Raw genomic sequence first — 22,818 nt, 5'->3', positions numbered from 1 at the left:
CCAGATGATACTTAAGATCAATATTCTTTGCAAAAGACAAGAACGGAAGATTAAGAAATACACCTCTTAAATTGTAGTTTTATTGTCTCTTTGACCGATTTTTGTGTGGTTTGCTCTGTAAAAGTTTTGTTGTTGTTTTAATGAGATATACTGGGGATCAAACTCATAGCCTATGCCAGCCTTACAGTATGTTCATTCCAAATTCTTAGCGTTAGAAAAGATCTCATGTAGCTCTGAATGACTTCAAATTTATGATCCCACTTGTGCCTACCAAGTGCTGGGATTATAGGTATGTGCTACCAGGCCTGGCAAGAAGAGGGTCTTGTTTGTTTGGTTTGTTTGTTTAAATCTTTTTGCTATTTATAAAGATACAGCAAATTTATAGTTTGCTTTAGTACACAAAATATCACTTTTCACTAGTAACAATATAATGTCTTGATGGTACACTAAATCAATGACATCTTTTCTTGAGGGCTGAAGTCTTAGAGCATTGTCCTTTCCCATCTTACTGTACTTTGTTTTCCTTTCCAGTCTTTTTTTGAGACAGGGTTTCTCTGTGCAGTTTTGGTGCCTTTCCTGGAACTCACTCTCTAGACCAGGCTGGCCTCGAACTCCCAAAGATCCACCTGTGTCTGCCTCCTGAGTGCTGGGATTAAAGGCGTGTGCCACCTCCACCCAGTCCAGTCTTTTTTAAAGAAAGATTATGAGCCTAGAGGTGGTGGTGCACGCCTTTAACCCCAGCACTCCTGAGGCAGAGACAGGAGGATCTCTGAGTTGCAGGACAGCCAGGGCTGCACAGAGAAACAAGAAGAAAGAAAAAAGAAAAAGATTATTTTTTAAAACTTTTATATTTATGGGTATTTTTTCCTGAATGTATGTATGTGCTTAACGTGCATGCCTAGTGCCTGAGGAGGTCAGAAGAGGTGGTCACATCCTCTGGAACCTGGGTTGCAGATGACTTTTCACTGCCATGTGAGTGCTGGGAACTGAACATGGGTCCTCTGAAAGAGCAGCAAGTGCTCATAATGGCTAAGCCGTATCTAGTTTCCATTCTTAAGAGCACTGGTACTGTCTCTAGAGTAAGAGCTTTGTTTTCATCCTTGAGTCCCACTGGACCTCTAGGATGTGGGTAGATGGATGGATGGATATATATATATATATATATATATATATATATATATATATATATATATATATACTTTTTCTCTCTCATACACATGAGAGTTTTGTTTAAGATAGCATTGCTTTTCTGCCTCTACATGTAAGTTAGACTACTGTTGTGAACATTAAGATTTACTTTTATTTGACGTGTCGGTGCTTGGCCTGCATGTATGTCTCACCATGTGAGTGCAGTGACTTGGGAGGCCAGAAGAGGCCATCAGATCCCCTGGAACTGGGGTTATTGTTGGTAGTTAGCCACCTTGTGGGTGCTGGAAATGAAACCAGGGTCCTCCGGAGAGCTGATTCTAACCACTGGGGCGTCTTTCCAGTCCTCCCGACTCTACCCCACCTCTGTTTTTTGTTGTTGTTTTTCAAGGGGAAAATTACCTTTTGGTTTTCCCTTGTGTGTTTTGTTGTGGACTGTTGTAGAGCTCTTGCTCTTGACATTACAGTTTCAGCCTTTAAAGATGGATTCCTTCAGAGGCAGCTAGGTATATGAGACTATGGTCAGTCTGTGACGATCTCTGAACAGTATTGAAATAGCCGATCAATGATTGGTCTGATTTCTCTTTTTCCTTTTTAGGGTTAATGTTGTCAGTTTGTTCAACCAATTTTAACATTGTTGAAACCAAAAGTCGCCAGTGACTTTTGGCAAAAATGAAGAGTAGATTTACAGTTATCAATTGAAGAAATGAATCCTTCTGAATGAACTAGGCTAGTTATAACTTACTTGTGCTGGATACTGAACTCATGACCTCACACATGCTAGGCAGGTGCACTACCATTAAGCAGTACCCTAATGGTGTGTTGCTAATTTATTTCCTCTTGAAATTGTATTCAGTTTGCTCTGAGGTCTGGATGAGGCTTATTTGTTGCAGCTTTAAGTGGTGCAGAACAAGGGTTAAATCACATTAAGTTGTGTGATGGTATGTATGAGAAGTTTTGTTGAGGTTGCTCGAAATGAACCCAGGTTTTCACAAATGCTAAACAAGCACTTTCCGGTCAACTGACAGTCCCCAGTGTGTATCAGGAATTTTAACTGGATCAGTTCACTCTGAAAGTGTTTGCAAAATTTTCTTGGTATATTTTTCTTGGCAGATTTTATACCTCCTCTGTTTTTTTTAAATAGTTAACTAAGTTTATTAAGCTAATGGAAGATATATTTAATATTTATATTACATGTATTTAGGATAAATTTATATAAATATAATGTTGCCAAATATATCAAGTATATATGAAGTATATATTAATAAGCAATGTGTCAGCCTATGAATAGAAAGCAAAAGATTATCAGGCAAGCACAGAAGTAAAATCACTGTTTTGTTCATGTGGGATACATTAAGACTATGAAGTTCTTTTTTATTTAGACATACAACTTTACCTTTTAAAAAATGTTTATTGCATTGTATCCATTACTGTGTTACGTGACAGCATTTTCATTCGGTATGGAATGTACTTTGACATTGCTCCTATACTCTGGCTTCCCTTTTTGTCATCTCGCAGTCTTTGGTCAGTTTAATTCTACTTTTATGTCATAAATACATCCATGGTTTTGTGTATCTATAAAGTTAAGGAATTATACATCAGAGAAAAGATAGCTTGTCTTCCTGATATTCATTTCATTCACTTAATGTCTCCAGTTGTACCTTTTTTTAAATGCAAACCATTTTAGTTACTTTTTGTTGTTGTTGTTTTTGTTTTGTTTTATTTTTTAGGTTTTTGAAATGGGGTTTCTCTTTGTACTCCTAGATCTCGCTCTGTAGACTGGTCTGGCCTCAAACTCAGAGATCCTCCTGCCTCTGCCTCCCCAGTGTTAGGATCAAAGGTGTGCACTACACTGCCTGGCCATATTAATTGTTCTTTATGGCTGAAAATAATTGCACTGTGTATATACATTATGTTTTCTTTATTCACTCCTCTACTAAGGGATACCTAGGTTCCCATAACTTAACTAATGTGAACAATGTTGCATTAAGCACTAATGTGCAAGTGTCTGTGATGTGCTGGTGTGGGATCCTCTGGGTAATAACAAGGAGTGGTAGACCGGTCTTGTGGCAGATCTGCTTTTAGTGTTTTAAGAAATCTCTATACTGATGTCCATAGTGGTTGGAGTACCTTACATTTCCACCAGCAGTATATAAGGATTCCCTTTTGGTGGCTTCCTAGCCAGCATTTGTTTTGGTTTGTCGTCCCCCCCCCCCCCCCCAATGAGTGTCAGTTTGAGTGAGGTGAGATGGAATTTCAATGTAGTTCAAATTTGCGTTTCTCTGGTGATTCATGAGATTTAGCATTTTTTTCATTTGTTTATTGAATGTCATCTTCTGACACTGACTTCATTTCATTTGCCCAGTTATTGATTAGGTTGTTTGACTTGTATAGTAATCTTTCTTGTCAAACTATCTTTGGATCACCAGCCCCCAAATAACGACTTGAAGACTTATTAATTATGAAAGTTTGGCCTTTAGCTTAGGCTTGTCTCAATTAGCTCTTATAACTTCAATTAACCATTTATATTAATCTGTGTTCTGCCACATGGCGCTGCCTCTCTTCCATATCGCATCTCCTATTTCTTCTCCTGGTCTCGCTAGTGTCCCGCCTCTCTTCTTCCCAGAGTTCTCTCTTTCCCCAGAAGTCCTGCCTGTCCTCTCCTGCCTAGCTATTGACCATTCAGCTCTTTATTACACCAATTACAGCAACACATCTTCACACCATGTACAAATATCCCACAACAGATTTACTGTTTAGGTTTCTGAATTCTTCGTGTATTTTACATGTTACTCATCTGTCAGATTACAGTTAGCAAGAATTTTTTCCCATTCTTTAGGCTGTGTCCACCCTGATTCTTTCCTTGCCGTACAGAAGCGTCTTGATTTAATATAAACCCATTCATCAATTCTTGACAGTTTCTCCCTGTGCTATTGGTGTCCTTTTTAGAGAATCCCTGCCTACACTTCTGTGTTGAAGTGCTTTCCCTGGAGGGTTCAGTCATGGGTTCTGGTCTCTGATCCATTTGAATTGATTTTGGGGCAAGGTGAGATCTTAGGGATCTAGTTTCATTCTTCTAGATTTGGAACTCCAACACCGTCTGTTGAGAGAGGCTCTCCTTTCTCCGATACATATTTTTATGGATCTGTCAGAAGTTAGATGGCTGTAACTGTGTGGGTTTATTCCTGGGCTCTCATTTCTGTATAACTCCATGCCTGGTTTTTGTTAACTGTGTCTCTGTCATATAGTGTGAGATCAGGTATTGTTATATCCTAGCATTGGTCTTTCTCGTTTCAAGAATGGCACTGGAATTTTAATGGGGAGTGCGATGAATCCTGTAGATGGCTTTTTATAGGATGGGCATTTTCACAATATTAATTCTTCTAATCTGTGAACTTGAGGTGCCATTCTCTTTTCTAGTGTTATAGATTTCTTTTACTTCTTTAGTTAGGTTTACTCCAAGGCATTTATTTTATGTGTATAGATGTTTTACCTGCATGTATGTCTATGCACCACATTCCTGCTGGTGTCCTCAGAGGCCAGAAGAGTGTGGTGATATTTTACCTGTGTCCCCAATAGAGTTTCTCTGAGGATCAGAGGACAAAGCCAGCCACTATAGTAAACAGAAGTCAGGCAGTGGTAGCACACACCTTTAATCATATCACTCGGGAGGCAGGGATCTGTCTAGATCTCTGTGAATTCAAGGTCACCCTGGGAACAGAGCCAGGTGTGGTGGCACACACCTTAAATTCCAACACTAGTTAACCATAAAGGTCTGGAGGTCTGTACAGACAGACAGGAAGTGACAGAGCTGGGCAGAGAGAGGAAATGAGTTAGCAGAACAGAAAGGAATATACAGGAAGTAGGTCTCTTTGAAGACTGAAGGTCCGAAGGTGAGGTTGACTTGTGGAATGTCCTGTTCCTCTGATTTCTCAGCTTTAACCCCAATTTCTGGCTCCATGTTTTTTATTAATAAGAATGTTTAGCAATTTGTTTACAGAAGAGAACACCAGATCTCCTGAGAATTCCAGGTGGTTGTGAGCTGCTATATGGGTGCTGGGAATTAAACCTGGATTCTCTGCAAGAGCAGCTAGTAATTTTACTTGCTAATTCTTCTCTCCAGCTCTATATATTTATTTAAAGACAATAGTAAATGGAATTGTTTTCCTGCTTTCTTTCTCAGAACATTATTATTTATAAATAGGAAGGTTACTAATTTTTGTATGTTAATGAAAGTATTTGTCAGCACTGAGTTTTGCCTCTAGGGCCTAATTTAAAGAATTATATAATCTGCAAGTAGGAATATTTGACTTTTTCCTTTCCTATTTTTATCCCTTTTGCTTACCTTAATACTCTAGCTAAGACTTCAAGCACTATATTAAAGAGGTGAAGGAAGGAGACACCCTTTTCTTGTTTGGATTTTAGTAGAAACACTTTGGAGTTTTTCTCTGTTTAGTATTCAAATTTAAGAGTAGCTCTGTTTCAGAGCAGCATAAGTAACTGTAGACTAAGTTACTGTGTGTTAGATTATGTCTGTGTAATCTATTGACCGCCATTTCACCAATGAAAGCAGTGACGGCACAGGTGAATTTGATTTTGAAGGGTCTGCACGTAGCAGTCAAAATTGTAGCTCTATTTAGCTCTATTTTATTGCATATAAAGACATGGCGGCTATGTTAAAGTTTCTAAAATTAAGAAGTAAGGCTGAGAATGGTGGCATTGCTCAGGGGGGTGAGGCAGGAGGCTTGTAAAGTAGAGGGTTAGTCTGGGCTACACAGCAGATTCCAGGATAGCTTGAGCTCTGTGGAACCTTGTCTCAAAGAGACAGAGGAAAAGAAAGATGATTGGATTAAAATCAGCTTGTGACTTTTCAGAATACATCCTGTTATTGTTAAATCATTATCTTCTGTGAAATAGTTATAGTTAATAACACCTTGTTAAAGGATGTGAGCTACAGCTATTAAAATGATTTATATATTTTATTGAAATCTAATTTTTTTTTTTTTTTTTTTTTTTTTTTTGGTTTTTCGAGACAGGGTTTCTCTGTGTAGCTTTGCGCCTTTCCTGGAACTCGCTTTGGAGACCAGGCTGGCCTCGAACTCACAGAGATCCACCTGGCTCTGCCTCCCGAGTGCTGGGATTAAAGGCGTGCACCACCACCGCCCGGCGAAATCTAATTTTTAAAGTACACTTGTTAATTATTTAGCCTTATTTATGTTTACTCTGTTGTATGTCTGTATCCTTGCATGTATGTCTCTATGCTATATGCTTTGCCCTGAGAGGCCAGAGAGGGGATTGGATTTTCCTGGAACTGGAGCTACAGAGTTACAGATGGTTGTGAGCCATTGTGTGGGTTCTGGGAATATAACCCAGGTCCTCTGGAAGAAAAGCAAATTCTCTTAACCACTGACCTATCGCTCCAACCCAAGTTGACTTGTCTTTATAAGATCTTAATCAGTTTTTTTAACACAGGCATGGGATTATACCACTGATAAACTAGATAGTTCTTTGTATTAAATAAAATCACTTCATTGTAGTGAATCCACACAGGAAATCATTACACAGCAAAGTTAAGGTAGCCATTCAAATGTGTGTCCAGTTATAGCTCTGCACATCCTTGGGGACTTTCTGTACAGTTAGCGTGGCCCTTCTGAAGCCAGGGAGTGTCCATTGTTTTACTATCTACTACATTATTATTGTTATCATTATCATTAATGAATGTGTGAGTGTGAGTACACATATGTGGGGTACAGATGGACAGAGTACACACGTGTGGGGATCAGAGGGCAACCTCGGGAGTCAGTTCTTCCACTTTTACCTCTCCTTCCATCTTTACATGGCTCCTGGGGATTGAACTCAGGCCTCGAGGCTTGATGCAGTAGGTGTTTTTACCAGCTGAACCTGTCTGTCACATTTTAATGCCATTCGTTGCCTCAGAAAAATGAAAAAGAAAAACAAACAAAAAAACCAACCTGACAGTTGACACTAGAAGAAAAGTAGCTTTATATCCTCTTGTGTGACTCCTGTATCCCTTTGCCCGCGTTTAATTGTTTCCTCATCACCTAACATTACCTTCTCCAAATCCCCTTCCTTTTTTTTTTTTTTTTTTTTTGGTTTTTCGAGACAGGGTTTCTCTGTGTAGCTTTGCACCTTTCCTGGAACTTACTTGGTAGTCCAGGCTGGCCTTGAACTCACAGAGATCCGCCTTTTTTTTTTTTTTTTTTCCTTAGCCTCACTCACTATCAGAAAGACACCATCAAGTCCCCTTTCTAAGTGTTATGCTCTACTGACTGACTTACACTGTAAACTTGCACATTCTTGATAGCAGAGAAATGGGACCAACCTGGATGTCCACCGGCAGGGGAAAGGATAAGAGAGATGTGGCACATGTACAAAGCGGAATGTTCTACTATATAAAAAAAAAAAAAAAAAAGGAATTATGAAGTTTGTAGGAAAATAGAAGGACCAGAAAGTATATTGAGAGGCAACCCAAACTCAGGAGAAAAAAAAAATGTACATTTTCTGTCATGCAGATCTAGCCTATAATGCATATATGTATACATGAAAATGTATAGTTCTGTATAGTAACTTAGGAAGATAGGCTTTTTTTTTTTTTTTTTTTTTTTTTAAGGATAGAGTCTCATGTAGCCCAGGCTGGCCAGGAACTTCACTATGTAGGTGAGGATGGCCTAGAACTCCCAATCCTTTTGTTTATATCAAATGCTGGGATTCTAGAGGTGTACCACTGTGCCAGACTACTTTAGAGATTTATTTTTAAAAATTTAATATGGATGCTTTTAGTTCTAGCACTCAGGAGGCAGAAGGAAGAGGATCTCTGTGAGTTCAAGGCCAGCCTGGTCTACAAAGCAAGTTCCACAACAGCCAGGGCTGTTCCAGGGAGAAACCCTGTCTCAAAAAAATAAAACAATTAATGTGTATGAGTGTTTTCCTGCATGTATCCGTGCACTACATTCATTCTTTGCCCATGGAGGCCAAAGGAGGGTCCTGGGTTTCCTGAAATTGGAGTTAGGAACAATTGTTAGCCTTCGTGTGGTGGCTCATAGAAATTGCTTGGTTGGAAATAGCTTTAAAAAAGTAGTTGCTATATCGTTTGCAAAATGAACTGTGCCCAGAGAAGCAGAGCACCCATCCTCCTAACTCCTCTACCTTCTGTGGAGGAATGAACCCAGGGCCTCACATATGCCAGGACTGCCACTGAACTAGGTCCTCCCCTTTTTTTTTTCTGCCTTAGAGACTCAGTAGTCAGTGTCTAGACCCAGTCTCCAATGCTTTCTGTCTACCTAGAAACATGGCCCAAGGACAGAGGGTCTTGATAGATCCAGACATCTCTTAAACAGCTGTAAGGTGCTATATTTCCTTTTCTATTCCATAGCCTCGGGATTGGTTCCAAGACTCCTCTGATGCCAGAAGATGCTAATGCTCAAGGCACTTAGATAAAATGGCATGTTATTTGTATATAATAGATCCACAGCCTCCTGTGTGCTTTCTTCATCTCCAGACTACTGGGATGTCCAGTGGTTGGTATACTACAGTGCTCAGGGAATGATGACAAGACATCCTCACATGTTCAATATGAACATTAGTTTAGATGTGCAGTTGGTTGACTCAGGCTGCAGAACCTTTGGCTGTGGAGTACCAGCTGCGCTGTCTTTGGTAGGTGTGTGGCAGGCAGCACCTCCGTAGCTTATGCTTCAGCATTTGCTTTAGATGAGTGAACGTGGATAAATTAACAAGCAGTTTTCTCAGATTATGTATTTTGTTCAAACAAATATCGTTAGGAATACTCTTACTAATATAATCATGATTTCTGCCAAAAATTGCAGATTATAGTGTAACTTGTTTGTAGTTGCCAAAAGTTTGATGTTTGAGTAAAACAAATAGCTTTTCTGAAGTGGTCTTCTGACAAGTACATATGTTCTAATTTTTCAGTTATTTAAAAGCACACATTGTCACTAGCATGGTGGCAAAGCACTTGTCCAGCATGTGCAGGGATCTGAGGTCAACAATGGCTTCAAAACTAACAAGTTGGTGGTGGTGCTTTTAGCTAGGGTGCTCAAGATCCCCAAAATCAGTTTTGTCTTTTGGAAGCAGATGTCGTTTCTTATCCTTCTATACCTCAAGGTTAGGAATTATGTGAAGTATTTTTGGTTAAATTCTAATTTTAAAATAATGAGCGAGATGTTGTGACACTAAGACAAATCTTGAAGTTAGGCTCCATCCTAGATATTGATGACCACTTGGATTTAGTTAGCTGTTTATAAATTTTAGTTATTTTTCGTAACGAGTTCAGTTTGTAGGCATTCCAGTAACATAACATTGCTACTTAACTTGATGGAATAGCCACACATTTCCCACTAAGAGTAGAAAGGGGTTCATTAGATGAGTCCCCCCACAATAAACCATTTCCACTTGAGACCCCTTTTCTCCTGAGGAATTTTTCTGTAACCCTGAATACACAAGTATATAAAGGAAAGATGGAACTAAACAGTGAAGTGTTTGTTTTCCGTAATTAACCAGTGTTTTCTGTAAGAGCAGAAAGCACTGTGGTTCCTAACACAGTTGAGGAACTGAGCCACGGGCTTGGATGCAGGGTCTGTCATCCAGGGCAGCAGCACCCGGTGTGCGACAACTTTGGTTGTTAGCCCTTGAGAGTACAGGGCTGGCTGGGGAGCTGCGGCTTACCGCCACTACCCAGGGTCCTGAGGTTGTTGTGCTGTCTATCACAAACCCTGGAGAGAAATCAAAATTTGAAGGCTGGTTTCTTCTGATTGTAGAGTGCCTTTGTTCTGTTGGAAAGTTGAGAACAGTAAGTTGAGCCATTGTTGGTCCAGGTCTGTGTGTAGGCTACCCTAAGTCACCTAGCAACCACTTGAGTCATTGTTGGTCCAGGACTGTGTGTAGGCTACCCTAAGTCACCTAGCAACCACATGACAGTTGTCAGTAGGGATATCAAGTCATAGGTATTAGATGTTATTATGTGCCGGCCACTCTGCTGTGCCTTAGGATACAAAAAGAAAAAAAAAAGATGTAATTTCTATACCTAAGAAAGCAATATTCTGTGGCATTCATTGTATGCCCACTTGGGCTCTGGAGTTGTTTCCCCACACACACCTTTTTTTGGTTCTTCAAGACAGAGTTTCTCTATGTAGCACTGGCTATACTGTAACTTGCTCTGTAGGCTGGCCTTGAACTCACAGAGATCCACCTGCCTCTGCTTCCCCAGTGCTGGGAGGAAAGGCATGAACCAGCACTTCCTGGCTACTTTTTTTTTTTTTAAAGATTTATTTATTTTTATTTTATGTGTATGGGTGTTTTTCCTGTATGCATGCTTGCACCACATGTGTGCCTGGTGCCTGCAGAAGCCAGAAGAGATCCCCTAGAACTGGAGTTACAGATGGTTGTGAGCTGCCATGTGGGCGCTGGGAATCAAACCCAGGTCACCTGGAAGTATAACCAGTTCAGTTAACCTCTGAGCCATCTCTCCAGCCCCTGGAGTTTCTCCTTAACCTGTGTGTGTGTTAACTTGTCTTTCTTGTGACAAACTGCCTCCGAAAACAACTTGATGATTTTTTTTCTCTTACAGTGTCAGAGGCTTCAGCCCATAGTCAGGAGCTCTGTTGCATTGGGGCCCACGTGATTAGTGAAACATCATAGCTGGGCTTAGGTGGTACAGCAAAGCAGCTCACCTTAGGTTTACAGGAGGCAGAGAGAGACAGAGAGACAGGAAGGGGCTGGTGTTCCCATCAGTGACATAATGGCTTAGTTTCCCCAGCCAAGTCCCACTTCCTCATATGGCCTGTTCACCATTGACTCAACAATGGACTGACGTACTGATGATGAAGATCAGGAACTGGTTTCCCTCGAAGTATGACTACTAGCTGTGGACCAGGTCTTCAGTTCATGAGCCTTGCAGGGGTATGTCGTACCTCAGCCTAACCCTGCTCATCTCTCTCTAAGTTACCCATAAGCCAATGCATACAATCAGATTTGTCTTTTCTAGGCTGTGACCTTTGAGAACTGGGAGTTTTTGTAGTCATAGAACTTCTGCATAGAATATGCACCATGATGTTTGGTGAACAAATGAGACCTTACGTAAATTGGTTCCCAGCCATGGTCTTCAATACCTCTGCCCCAAATTTCAGGTTCCTCTGATTTCACGCTTGGGATGGGGGTGTAAGCACTTCAGTTCTGTCGGTTTGGGAGATACTGTTTTAATGATGACACTTGGTGACAGTTTCAAGAGCAGGGCAACATCTCAGCATGTACAAAAATCCAAACACTTTTCCTACTTTTGCATAAGGCTGTTAAATATGTTTGAAAGCCTGAAAAGTGGCATATGTTTGTTTGCATGCAAATCCTCATCTGAAATATTAAAGTTGGTTGAAGAGTCCAAACAGCAGTTTAGACTAGCTATCCCCAATGTCAGGTAGTGCATGCTTGTGTGTCCTTAGTGAGTGTGACTATCACCATCCATGTCAGGTAGTGCATGCTTGTGTGTCCTTAGTGAGTGTGACTATCACCATCCATGTCAGGTAGTGCATGCTTGTGTGTCCTTAGTGAGTGTGACTATCACCATCCATGTCAGGTAGTGCATGCTTGTGTGTCCTTAGTGAGTGTGACTATCCCCATCCATGTCAGGTAGTGCATGCTTGTGTGTCCTTAGTGTGACTATCCCCATCCATGTCAGGTAGTGCATGCTTGTGTGTCCTTAGTGAGTGTGACCATCACCATCATTGTTAGTTAGTCAGGAGTACACGATTACTCTTTTAACTTTTGAAAATAATGTCTTTCTACAGCCTCAAGGAATAGGCTCCCCTAGTGTTTATCATGCGGTTATTGTCATCTTTTTGGAGTTTTTTGCTTGGGGACTACTGACAGCACCCACATTGGTGGTAAGTAATCTTTAATGTACATACCTCTTTTTCTATGGCAGGAAAGATGGCCTGTTTTTCTTTCCATGGTTAACCAATACTGACTGGTCATTTCTCCAGAAGTGACCTGGTGAGTGAATGGGCCTGTCATTGGCTGTGTCCAAGCCTCTGCTTAATCACCACTGTTGGATAGAGGGGAGGGATCTTTCCACTGATAGGTTTAGGGAAGGTGAAATTTAGGGCCCTTATTACTCAACATAATTACTTTGAGGGAAATTGTATAACTTTTCCCAAGACAGGTTTCTTTTCATTTGAGCTCAGAACATACAAAGACTAAAAGTAATGTTACCTACGTTTTCCTAGCTTTGGAATGGTAGAAGACTGACTAAACCAGAGAGCTCAGATGATGGTTAATCTCCTCCTGTCAGTGCAGGCAAAGGAACTAGAATGAGGTTCCTTCCCATCTGTGGAGCAGTCTGTATCTAGAAAGGAGTGATTAGTTTAAGTGGATCGCTTACAGAGTCTCAGAGGGGAATTTTTTGTTTAGTATTGGGTGTATGGGTGTTTTGGCTGAATGAGTGTATGTGCACCACGTGCATGCCTGGTGCCTGTGGAGATAAAGCTCTGCTGGAAGTGAATCTCCAGATGGTTGTGAGCCACCATTGGGTGCTGGGTATCCATTCTGGCTCCCTGGAAGAGCAGCCAGTGGATGCTCTTAACCATTGAGTCATCCCTCCGGCCCACTAGAAGAGCACTTTAAAGCAGTTGGCTTCAAAGATTGTTCATGGAAAAATTAGATGACCGTGTAAAGAGATTGCAAGAGTCTAAAAATGTTTACAATCCATATTGTTTGGCAGATTTATCTACACCTAAATAACAGTTGCTTTTTGTGTATAAAATATTGATGTTTCGGGCTACTGGCTGCTCTTCCAGAGGTCCTGAGTTCAATTCCCAGCAACCACATGGTGGCTCACAACTATCTGTAATGAGATCTGGCTCCCTCTTCTGGCCTGCAGGGATACATGCAAAACAGAATACTGTATATACATAATAAATAAATAAATCTTAAAAAAAAAAAAAAAAAAAAAAGCCGGGCGGTGGTGGCGCACGCCTTTAATCCCAGCACTCGGGAGGCAGAGGCAGGCGGATCTCTGTGAGTTCGAGGCCAGCCTGGGCTACCAAGTGAGTTCCAGGAAAGGCACAAAGCTACACAGAGAAACCCTGTCTTGAAAAACCAAAAAAAAAAAAAAAAAAAAAAATTGATGTTTCACACAGCTACTTTGAATACACAGGCCATAATCATCTTCAATTATTGGTTTTTGTTTATAATAAACTGTCATTTATTTAAAGTTAGAACAGTTCTCTCAATAATGTACTTAGAGTTACAATAATGCCAATTTGGTACATTTTGATTGAGATCCTTTTCCTTTTAAAAAGTACAACTAATTTACCTAAATGTATCATTAGTTCTTCAAGCAAGCTAAGGAAGTGCTCTGTACTATTCCCAGTCCTGATAATGTGGATTAAGGGCTGAAGTATAACATTCCCCCCCCCCCCCGCCCCCCCCCGCTGAGGACCGAACCCAGGGCCTTGTGCTTGCTAGGCAAGCACTCTACCACTGAGCTAAATCCCCAATCCGAAGTATAACATATTGACAGGACTTACGTAGAATCCCTGCTTCATTGGAACTCACAGAAAGATAGCTCAGAAGCTGGAGCTAGGGTTCGGTGGTTCAGAGCACTTGCTGCTCATCCAGAGGACCCGAGTTTGGTTCCCAGCACCTATGTTGGGCACTTCAAAACCACCTGCAATTCCAGCTTCAAGGGACCTGACATTCTCCTTTGGACTCCATAGGTACCCCCAAGCATGTGACAAACACATACACATAAAAAAGGAAAAAGATACCTCAAGCTATCATTTCCTCCCTCCCTCCCTCCTCCCTCCCATACAGGGGGATTGGTGTAGGGCCTCATGCATACTAATCAAGAGCCCTGCAACCTTCAGTTGTGACTTTGCTATTTTGAAGCCAGATAATTCTTATTATCCCCAGCAAACACTGGGGAGCTGCCTGTGCATAGGAGGTTGCATAGCGGTGTTGCTGACTCAGGAGATGCTGCTAGTTTCTTCCCTCCTACTCCTCTCCAAGTTGTCTCTCATTTCATTTACAATGAGTACGTTTTCTAAGCTTTCTTGTTGGCAAGAAGAGGAACTGAAGGGAAGGGAAGATTTCTAGTTCTTGCATGATGTCTATACACGCAACAGTGTTTCTTCCCCCGTGGCCATCCCCATGTCTTTACAGAGACAGGCAGACCCGTGAGTGGCAGAAGCACTGGCTTCCGAGTCAGGTTGAGAGCTCAGTGGCTCCTCTGTAAGATTGCACAGCACTATGCTAAATGGAAATTCATAGGAAATAGAACTAGATGGTATTAGGAAAGGTTGTTCGAGCTGGGCGATGGTGGCACATACCTTTAATCCCAGCACTTTAGAGGCAGAAGCAGGTGGATCTCTTAGTTCAAGGCCTGGTCTACAGAGCAAGTTCCAGGACAGCTACCCAGAGAAACCCTTTCTTTAAAAACCGAAGAGGGAGTTGTTTGAAAATATTAGTGTAGAAATTTTACCGAGACTAAAATATAACATGTACTTTTTATTTTTTAAGGTATTGCATGAAACCTTCCCTAAGCATACATTTCTGATGAATGGCCTAATTCAAGGAGTAAAGGTATGATCATGTGTGTATACACATGTACACATGTATATACATACATACTTTTGTATATATAATTTTGTATGCTGATTGCCTAATCCCCAAGGTCCAAGTTTTTATAACTAGATAGAATATAATTTGAGGTATTACTTAATTCTTTTTGGACTCTGGGTTTTACATAAGATTTGACTCAGATATAGGCAGCTATGTGTAATCATTTTATATTTCCTGTCTTATAATAGAATTCTTGTTCCAGAGGTTTCAGTGGTCTTATAGCAAGACAAAATAAAGCAATAAGGATAGCTATGAAAAAGAAAAAAATTTACTCCAAACTCTTCATCAATACAATCTTTTTGTAAACAGATAGTCTGCTTACCAGTATAAAACAGATAACTAGCCTGTAATAGTTTCCTAGAATTGCTGCTTTAGTTCCTGTAGTTGGATGTACATTAGCATTTGTTGGCTAATGCTCAGGCAGAGGCCAACAGATGACCTAGCCAACCGATGGAAATTTTAAAACAATGTGTAGGCAAGAAATAAGTTAGTTTATTGAAAGCTTAATGGTTTATTTATTCTAGAAGTAAAGTTGCTTTAATTTTGTTGTTATAGCAGAGTGGTTCATGTTTGGCTCCTGCGTATACAGCATCCTTTTTAACTTGAACTTGTAGGGTTTGCTGTCCTTCCTCAGTGCCCCACTTATTGGTGCTCTTTCTGATGTTTGGGGCCGGAAATCCTTCTTGCTGCTAACAGTGTTCTTCACCTGTGCCCCCATTCCTCTAATGAAGATCAGCCCCTGGTACGTATGTGCTCAGTTCTTTCTGTGTACAACTCTTTCTGGAACTGCTGTCTTTTCTTCCTCTTTTGGTTTCTCGAGACAGGGTTTCTCTATGTAGCCCTGCCTACCTTGGAACTAGCTCTGTAGACCAGGCTGGCCTTGAACTCACAGAGTTTGTTTGGCTCTTCAACTGTTAGCCAAACAAACTCTTCACACTGAAGAAATCTGAATGGCAGTGTCCATAAAATCAAGACTAAACAAAGGGCTGGGGAGGTGGCCTGGTGGGAACTAACCTGCTGCACCAGCGTGAGGACTGAGTGCAGACCCTGAGCACCTATGTAAATGCACTGCCTCTGCTTCCTGAGTGCTATGATTAAAGGTGTGTGTCACCACTGCCGGGCTTGTTATTGCTTTCTCACTGCTTTTTTATTTACTTTTCTTGGCCAGTTTACTTATCAGTGTAGATTTTAATTTTATTCTTTAGTACATTTATTCTTTGACACAGATAAGGCTCAAGGGGAAAAAAAACAGAACCTGAGTAATGGTCATGAAGATTTGGAATTAGATGCTACTGTTGGAAGCATCTAGACCATCAGAAAACCTGCTTTTGGATTTCTTAGCCCAAATTTCAAAACAATATTTTGGAGACTGGAGAGAGGTGCTAATTATTTTCTTAAATAGGGATTTTGTATAGTTCATCACTGTCCGCATTAATTAGGAATGGATTTATCAGGAACGCCCAAAATGATAGTTGCTCAAAATCTGTTTCTTAGTTTTCATATCAAAAGATTCTGGAGTTCCACAGTCTAGAGCTTGAGTGTAAGTTATAGTGAACAAGGCTTCTTCATCTTGCTGCTCTTCTGTTCTAGCTGTTGTAGCCATACTGAAGCCCCAGCCAGCGTGGCCACCTCAGGTGGCACTGTGGAAAGTATGGCTGCCAGTCCTTTTGATTCTTGGGGTGGTGTGTTTTGTTTTGTTTGGCAGTAGCACAAACTGGACTGGACTCTGAATGCTGCCCAGCCCCAGGGATGCTGTGTCACATGCACAGCGGCCTGCAGAACCACCAGCTCCTAAACCCAGTCAGACTTCAGGTCTGTGGGTGCTTCTGTTGGAAGAGCATTCCTAGCCACTGGGGTAAAAATTAGGGTGAGAGTCAGGATAATGGCACACCTTTAGTACTCGGCAGGCAGAGGCAGGTGAATCTCCCGATTTCTTGGCCAGCCTGGTCTACAGAGTGAGTTCCAGAACAAGCAGGGTTACACGGAGAAACCCTGTCCTGAGTGTGTGTATCTATATAGATAGAGATATCTGGGTTCATGTGGAAGCCAGAGGTTAATATTAGGCTGTTAGTGTCATTATTTCTCTACCTTGTTTTCTGAGGCAGAGCCTTTCACTGAACCTAGAGAGCATGCTCTTTATGCTAGACTTGACTGGCTGTGGTGCTCCCGGGATCTGCCTTTCTCCATGCTCCATTGCTGGGGTATAGACCCTCCCTTCTACGCCCAGCTTTTTACATTTACATAGGTGCTCTCGGGGTCTGCACTCAGTCCTTATGCTGGTGCAGCAGGTTAGTTCCCACCAGGCCACCTCCCCAGCCCTTTGTTTTTTCTTTACAGTAACTGTCTTGATTCTATGGACACTGCCATTCAGATTTCTCCAGTGTGAAGAGTTTGTTTGGCTAACAGTTGAAGAGCCAAAAACAACTGAAAGGAAACATGCAACTCACAGGCTCTCTGTGAACATGCAACTGTACAGGCTCGCTGTGAACATGCAGCTCTGTACAGGCTCACTGTGAACATGCAGCTCTGTACAGGCTCGCTGTGAACATGCAGTGGCTTGTCTGTCACTTGTGCTTATTGTCATTTCGGGTTTTTTGCTCGATTTTGTTTCTGTACAGTACTTGGATGGAAAGTCGTAATGAGTGAAGAAGCATACGTAGTTTTTAGCTTGTTACTCTTCATTGCTTTCACCGTAACTGGCCTAGGACTTTTGGATGTGTTAATTCATGTATTGTCCTAGAAAGTTCTTGGCTGAAATGAGTTGTTCTTACTGTAACTAATAGACATGAAGGAACATTTTAAGTACTGATGATTGTTCTAATCATTCTTTCTTGCTTGCTTTTCATTCTTAGGTGGTACTTTGCTGTTATCTCTGTTTCTGGGGTTTTTGCAGTGACATTCTCTGTGGTATTTGCATATGTAGCAGATATAACTCAAGAACATGAAAGAAGTATGGCTTATGGGCTGGTATGTATACTCATTGCTTCCAGCAGTCTTTGTGCCTACTGCAGAATGCCTTGTATTAAGTGTTAAGTGCCCCTTTCTGCAAGAAGTGCTAATGTATAATCCTTCATTAGATTGCATTTCAGAGTCTTTTCAAAGTTGCTATGGTACATGCCTGTAATCTCAGAATTAGGAAGCTAACACGTATTACTTAATTAATCTATGCTAGTTAAACAGACCACATGAAAGCCTAGAGCCATATAAGCTTTGATAGTTACCATTCAGGAATATATCTATAAGTGGTACCATAATTTAAATGATTGTATATCTTGTCGGATTTTTTTATTGGAATCCTAAAAATAAGGAAGTAAATTACTACTCATTTAATAACTCACTGAATTAATCTAAAATATAAGAGGCTGACATCTAGGTCAGGGTTCAGTAAATCTTTTCTGAGTCTTTGTGAGCCATTTACAGTCTCTATCCCATTGTTAGTGTGTGTATTGACAACTCTAAGAATGTACTCACCAGACCTGGAGAGATGGCTCAGCAGGTAAGCGAGCTTGCTACCACACCTGATGACTTGTGGGTTTCATCTCCAGAACCCACATGATAGGAAAGAACCAACTCCTGCAAGTTTTCCTCTGACCTCCACCTGTGTGCCATGGTACATCCTCCCTACACACACACACACACACACACACACACACACACACACACACACACACATACGCATACTTTATAAATCGAAGAAAAGAAGGAATGTAATACCTTCTTAGCTCATGTGACTCACAGGCAGTTGGTCGCCAATACCTGCATAGGTGTAGTGACTGGTGCAGTATAGTCTGCTCTCCTCTCAAATCCAGGAAAAATGGCTACCTTAGCCATACTAATGTATTGTTGCTTAAATAGCCAGAAGTGGGGCAGGGATGAGTTTCAGCAAATACGAGATATATGTGTGATAAATAAGGACTGGGTATTGTATCTGATTGACTCTTAGTTCCACGAAAGACTGATTTCTGATTCAAAGGGACTACAAAAAATTATGATGTTGGCAGGCTTTGGTAGAGGAGGTGTAGGGAGTATTTAGGGGGAAACTCCTAAAAAATACTAATGGTTATATTGGAGGATTAAACCTTTAAAAATGGTAATGAGGCTGATGATAGTCAGGATTAAAAAACAAACAAGAGCCAGAGGTGGTGGCGCACGCCTTTAATCCCAGCACTCAGGAGGCTGAGGCAGGCGGATCTCTGTGAGTTCAAGGCCAGCCTGGGCTACAGAGTGAGTTCCAGGACAAGCTCCAAAGCTGCACAGAGAAACTCTGTCTCAAAAAACAAACAAACAAACAAACAAAACCAAACAAAACAAAAAACCAGCTTTATTGGAGTCTACTTAAAAGTCATCCATTTTATGTGTCTAGTCAGTGGATTTTAGTAAGCTTGTACAGGTGTGCAACCACCACTGTAATCTAGTTGGAGGTTGAGGTCATATGGAAGTAACTCGATTTTCCTAGCCAAGCCCTTTGCTTTTTCAGATAGGTCCTAACTGTGCCCAGGCTGGCTTGCTTCTGCCTCTGTGCTGGGATTATAGACAAAAACCACTGCACAAGGCTAATCATAACTTTTAATTAAGAATTTCACAAGCCTGGTATGGTCATGAACACCTTTAATCCCAGGACTCAGACAGGTAGACAGGTGTCTGAGTTTGAGGCCAGCCTGGTCTACATAGCAATTTCCAGGCCAGCCAGAGCTACATATTAAGACCCTTTGCAAAGAAAAAAACAACAAGAAGAATTTTCCAGTCTAGTCACTTCTTAGTTTTGGCTAAGATCAAGTGAAGAATTTCCCGCCTTTAAAGGCATAACTCAGCAAATGATACTAACATAGAAATAATGTAGATTTAGAGAAAGGAGAAAGTGACCTTGGTAGTCCTTTCTCTTTCTGCCAGAAAGAAGTGGTTACAAGCTGGTAGAATCGAGAGGTATAAAACACAGACAGACCCTGATTGGGCCTTTGCTGCTTTGCAAGTGTGAGCTCATCTGACAGCCCAGTGAAAGTAAGTGCCTTGGCCCACAGTGTTGGAGTTTGCTCCCGCTGTGCTCTGGCTCCCTAATGAGATACCCATTTATCATCTGTCCTCCCTCCACCCTGAGCCCAGACAGCAATCTGCACACTCTGTCTCGGCTTTTGCCTTTGGTAGACATTTCCTACAAATTACATAGTGTAAGACAGTCTTCGTGTCTGGGATCTTTCACTTAGCGCATCTTGAGGTTTACCGGATCCATCCGTGCTTGCTGTGCGCTGTTTGTTTGGGACAGACCGGAGGTGACTGCCTCTTGATGGTGCTTGGGTTAAGAGAGAGACCTTTCTAAAGTTTAGTTGTGAGGACTTAGGCCCTTGATGAGCAGCAGCTTTTAGGTTTCATTTCATTTCATTTTATGTGTGTTAGTGCTTTGTCTGTGAACATAAGAAGGGATGATGATCTGGTTTGATTCCTGGGTCCCACATAGTCAAAAATAGAGAACCAAGTGTGACAAGGTGTCCTCTGACCTCTGTATATGTGCACAAGCACACACAAATAAATGAATGAATGCCTAATAAATAAATGTAAAAAAATTAAAAAGCCTGTATTCATTTTAACCATTATTCATAAAGTGCAAATAAACTATTGAATAACTACATTTAAAAGTCCAAATGGCATAGAAACAGTAAAGATCCCAGTTTGATTTCTTCTGTCTTTCTCCTCTGAGTGCTGGAGAGTGAACACAGGGCTTTACTTTCTAGTTCCCTCGAAGAGTATGGTTTTGATTAGGCATTATCTGCTTTCACATGTGCCGATTTGCAGCTCATGGGTGTGGTATAAAGTGGCATTGTGTGGGGTTACCCTCTTCTCGCTAATCTTATCTCTGCTTGTCCCCACTTCCTCAGGGGTCGAGAGAGGGTCTCAGTGCCAGGTAATTTTGTTTGCAGTCCTGCTGTTCTAAGTCTTTAAGTTTGATTTCAGGTAGCTCTGAGTATGTATCATGATAAGCATTTAATTATCTATTTAATTTTGATGAGAGAAATCACAACGACATTGAATCTCCTTGTAGCAATGAGTGACTTTAGACTGTTTATAGAAAGCGTCCTGAGCGAGGACTAGCATGACTGACAGACAGGAAGGGGCATTCGTGAAGTTCTCTGGGTCCTCACTTTTCCTCAGCTAAATCAGCTTGTAGTTTCTTGGTGGTTTGCAGGTCTGTTTTCCTATGAATTTGTCTGTAAGATGTTTGAGTACAAAAGGCTTCCAAGTTTAAGATAGTTTAAGAGGCTAGCACATCTCCTCGGACAAGCATCTGAGGTGCTGATTTTCCTGCAGGCGGTACAGGAAGAGTGCAGGTGAAGGGGAATGGTGACTGGTGCTGGCAGGGGGTCCCAGATAACCCCCTCTCTGTGTTTGATTGCAGGTTTCAGCGACGTTTGCCGCCAGTTTAGTCACCAGTCCTGCGATTGGAGCTTACCTTGGACGAGTGTATGGGGACAGCTTAGTGGTGGTCCTTGCTACAGCAATAGCTCTGCTAGACATTTGTTTTATCCTCGTCGCTGTGCCAGAGTCATTGCCTGAGAAGATGCGGCCAGCGTCGTGGGGAGCTCCCATTTCCTGGGAACAGGCTGACCCCTTTGCAGTAAGTTCCTCCTTGGCAAAAGAGTGAATACCTGATGCAGTGGAGTGTGATTACTTCTCTCTGGATGTTTTTCGGAGTGTGGTGGTATTGTGTTCCCCAAAATATTGTGCACCCTAATAAACTTATCTGGGGTCAGAGACAGAACAGCCACAATATTAAACATAGAGGATAGGCAGTGGTAGCACACGCCTTTAATCCTCACATTCCAGAGGCAGAAATCCATCTGTTCAAGGATACAGCCAAGCATGGTGACTCACGCCTTTAATCCCAGAAAGCGAGCCTTTAATCCCAGAGAGTGGTGGTAGAAAGCAGAAAGGTATATAAGGTGTGAAGACCAGAAACTAGAAGCATTTAGCTGGTTAAGCTTTCAAGCTCCTAGCAGCACAGTTCAGCTGAGAGCCATTCAGATATGAGGACACAGAGGCCTCCAGTCTGAGGAAATAAGATCAGCTGAGAAGTTGGCCAGGTGAGGTTAGCTGTGGCTTGTTCTGTCTCTCTGATCTTCCAGCTTCACCCCAATACTTGGCTCTGGGTTTGTTTTATTGATAAGACTCTTTAAGATTCCTGCTTCATCGGGGAAAGCATCTTAAAGTATATTTATATATTTATTATAATCAGGGTCTCACTGTGTAGCCCAAGCTGGCCCGTTACTTGATCATTCTGCATCATTCTCCTGAGTTCTGCAATTATAAGCATGAACCACCATACAAGGCTAAAGATTTTTTTTAAAGATTTATTTATTTATTATGTATACAGTGTTCTGTCTGCATGTATCCCTGCAGGCCAGAAGAGGGAGCCAGATCTCATTACAGACAGTTGTGAGCCACCATGTGGGTGCTGGGAATTGAACCCAGGTCCTCTGGAAGAACAGTCAGCACTCTTAACCTCTGAGCCATCTCTCCAGCCCGATTTTTTTATTTTTTATTTTTAGACTAGTTTCGGAAGGATTAAGTAAAGAGAAAACTAGTTGTGAGTTTTTAACGTAGATGTGCCTTGATGTTTCTCCTCCTGTTCTAGTCTTTAAAAAAAGTGGGCCAAGATTCCATAGTGCTGCTGATCTGTATCACGGTGTTTCTCTCCTACCTACCGGAGGCAGGCCAGTACTCCAGCTTCTTCCTGTACCTCAGACAGGTAAGGTCCCGCCATAGTAGCTTGTCAGGGTTAGCGCTCTAAGCACAGGATTTCTTTCTCAGGGAGCTGTGCTCACGTGTAAAATGAATGCTCGCCCTAGTGTGGTTTTTTTTGGTGTTTTTTGTTTTTTTTTTTTTTTTTTTTTTTTTGTTTGTTTGTTTTTTTGAGACAAGGTTTCTCTGTGTAGCTTTGCGCCTTTCCTGGAACTCACTTGGTAGCCCAGGCTGGCCTCGAACTCACAGAGATCCGCCTGGCTCTGCCTCCTGAGTGCTGGGATTAAAGGC

At 41.5% G+C, this 22,818-nt stretch overlaps 1 protein-coding gene across 8 annotated transcripts in view; it reads left to right on the top strand.

Annotated features, from left to right (window-relative positions):
• Positions 1 to 22,818, top strand: part of Mfsd14a (major facilitator superfamily domain containing 14A) — a 65,521-nt gene that overhangs the window by 2,653 nt on the left and 40,050 nt on the right. For all 8 annotated transcript variants that reach the window (XR_009379902.1, XM_059266146.1, XM_059266145.1 and 5 more), the window contains exons 2-7: positions 11,964 to 12,059; positions 14,695 to 14,757; positions 15,411 to 15,538; positions 17,649 to 17,763; positions 21,185 to 21,403; positions 22,421 to 22,534. Coding sequence is in view for 7 of the 8 variants with exons in the window: in XM_059266146.1 (XP_059122129.1) it covers positions 11,964 to 12,059; positions 14,695 to 14,757; positions 15,411 to 15,538; positions 17,649 to 17,763; positions 21,185 to 21,403; positions 22,421 to 22,534 (735 nt within the window). In the remaining variant the exon portion in view is untranslated. The remainder of the gene's footprint in view (positions 1 to 11,963; positions 12,060 to 14,694; positions 14,758 to 15,410; positions 15,539 to 17,648; positions 17,764 to 21,184; positions 21,404 to 22,420; positions 22,535 to 22,818) is intronic.

The sequence above is a fragment of the Peromyscus eremicus genome, chromosome 6, assembly GCF_949786415.1.
Source record: "Peromyscus eremicus chromosome 6, PerEre_H2_v1, whole genome shotgun sequence".
Classification (NCBI taxonomy): Eukaryota; Metazoa; Chordata; class Mammalia; order Rodentia; family Cricetidae; genus Peromyscus; species Peromyscus eremicus.
This window is presented reverse-complemented; position numbering and strand designations above follow the sequence as displayed.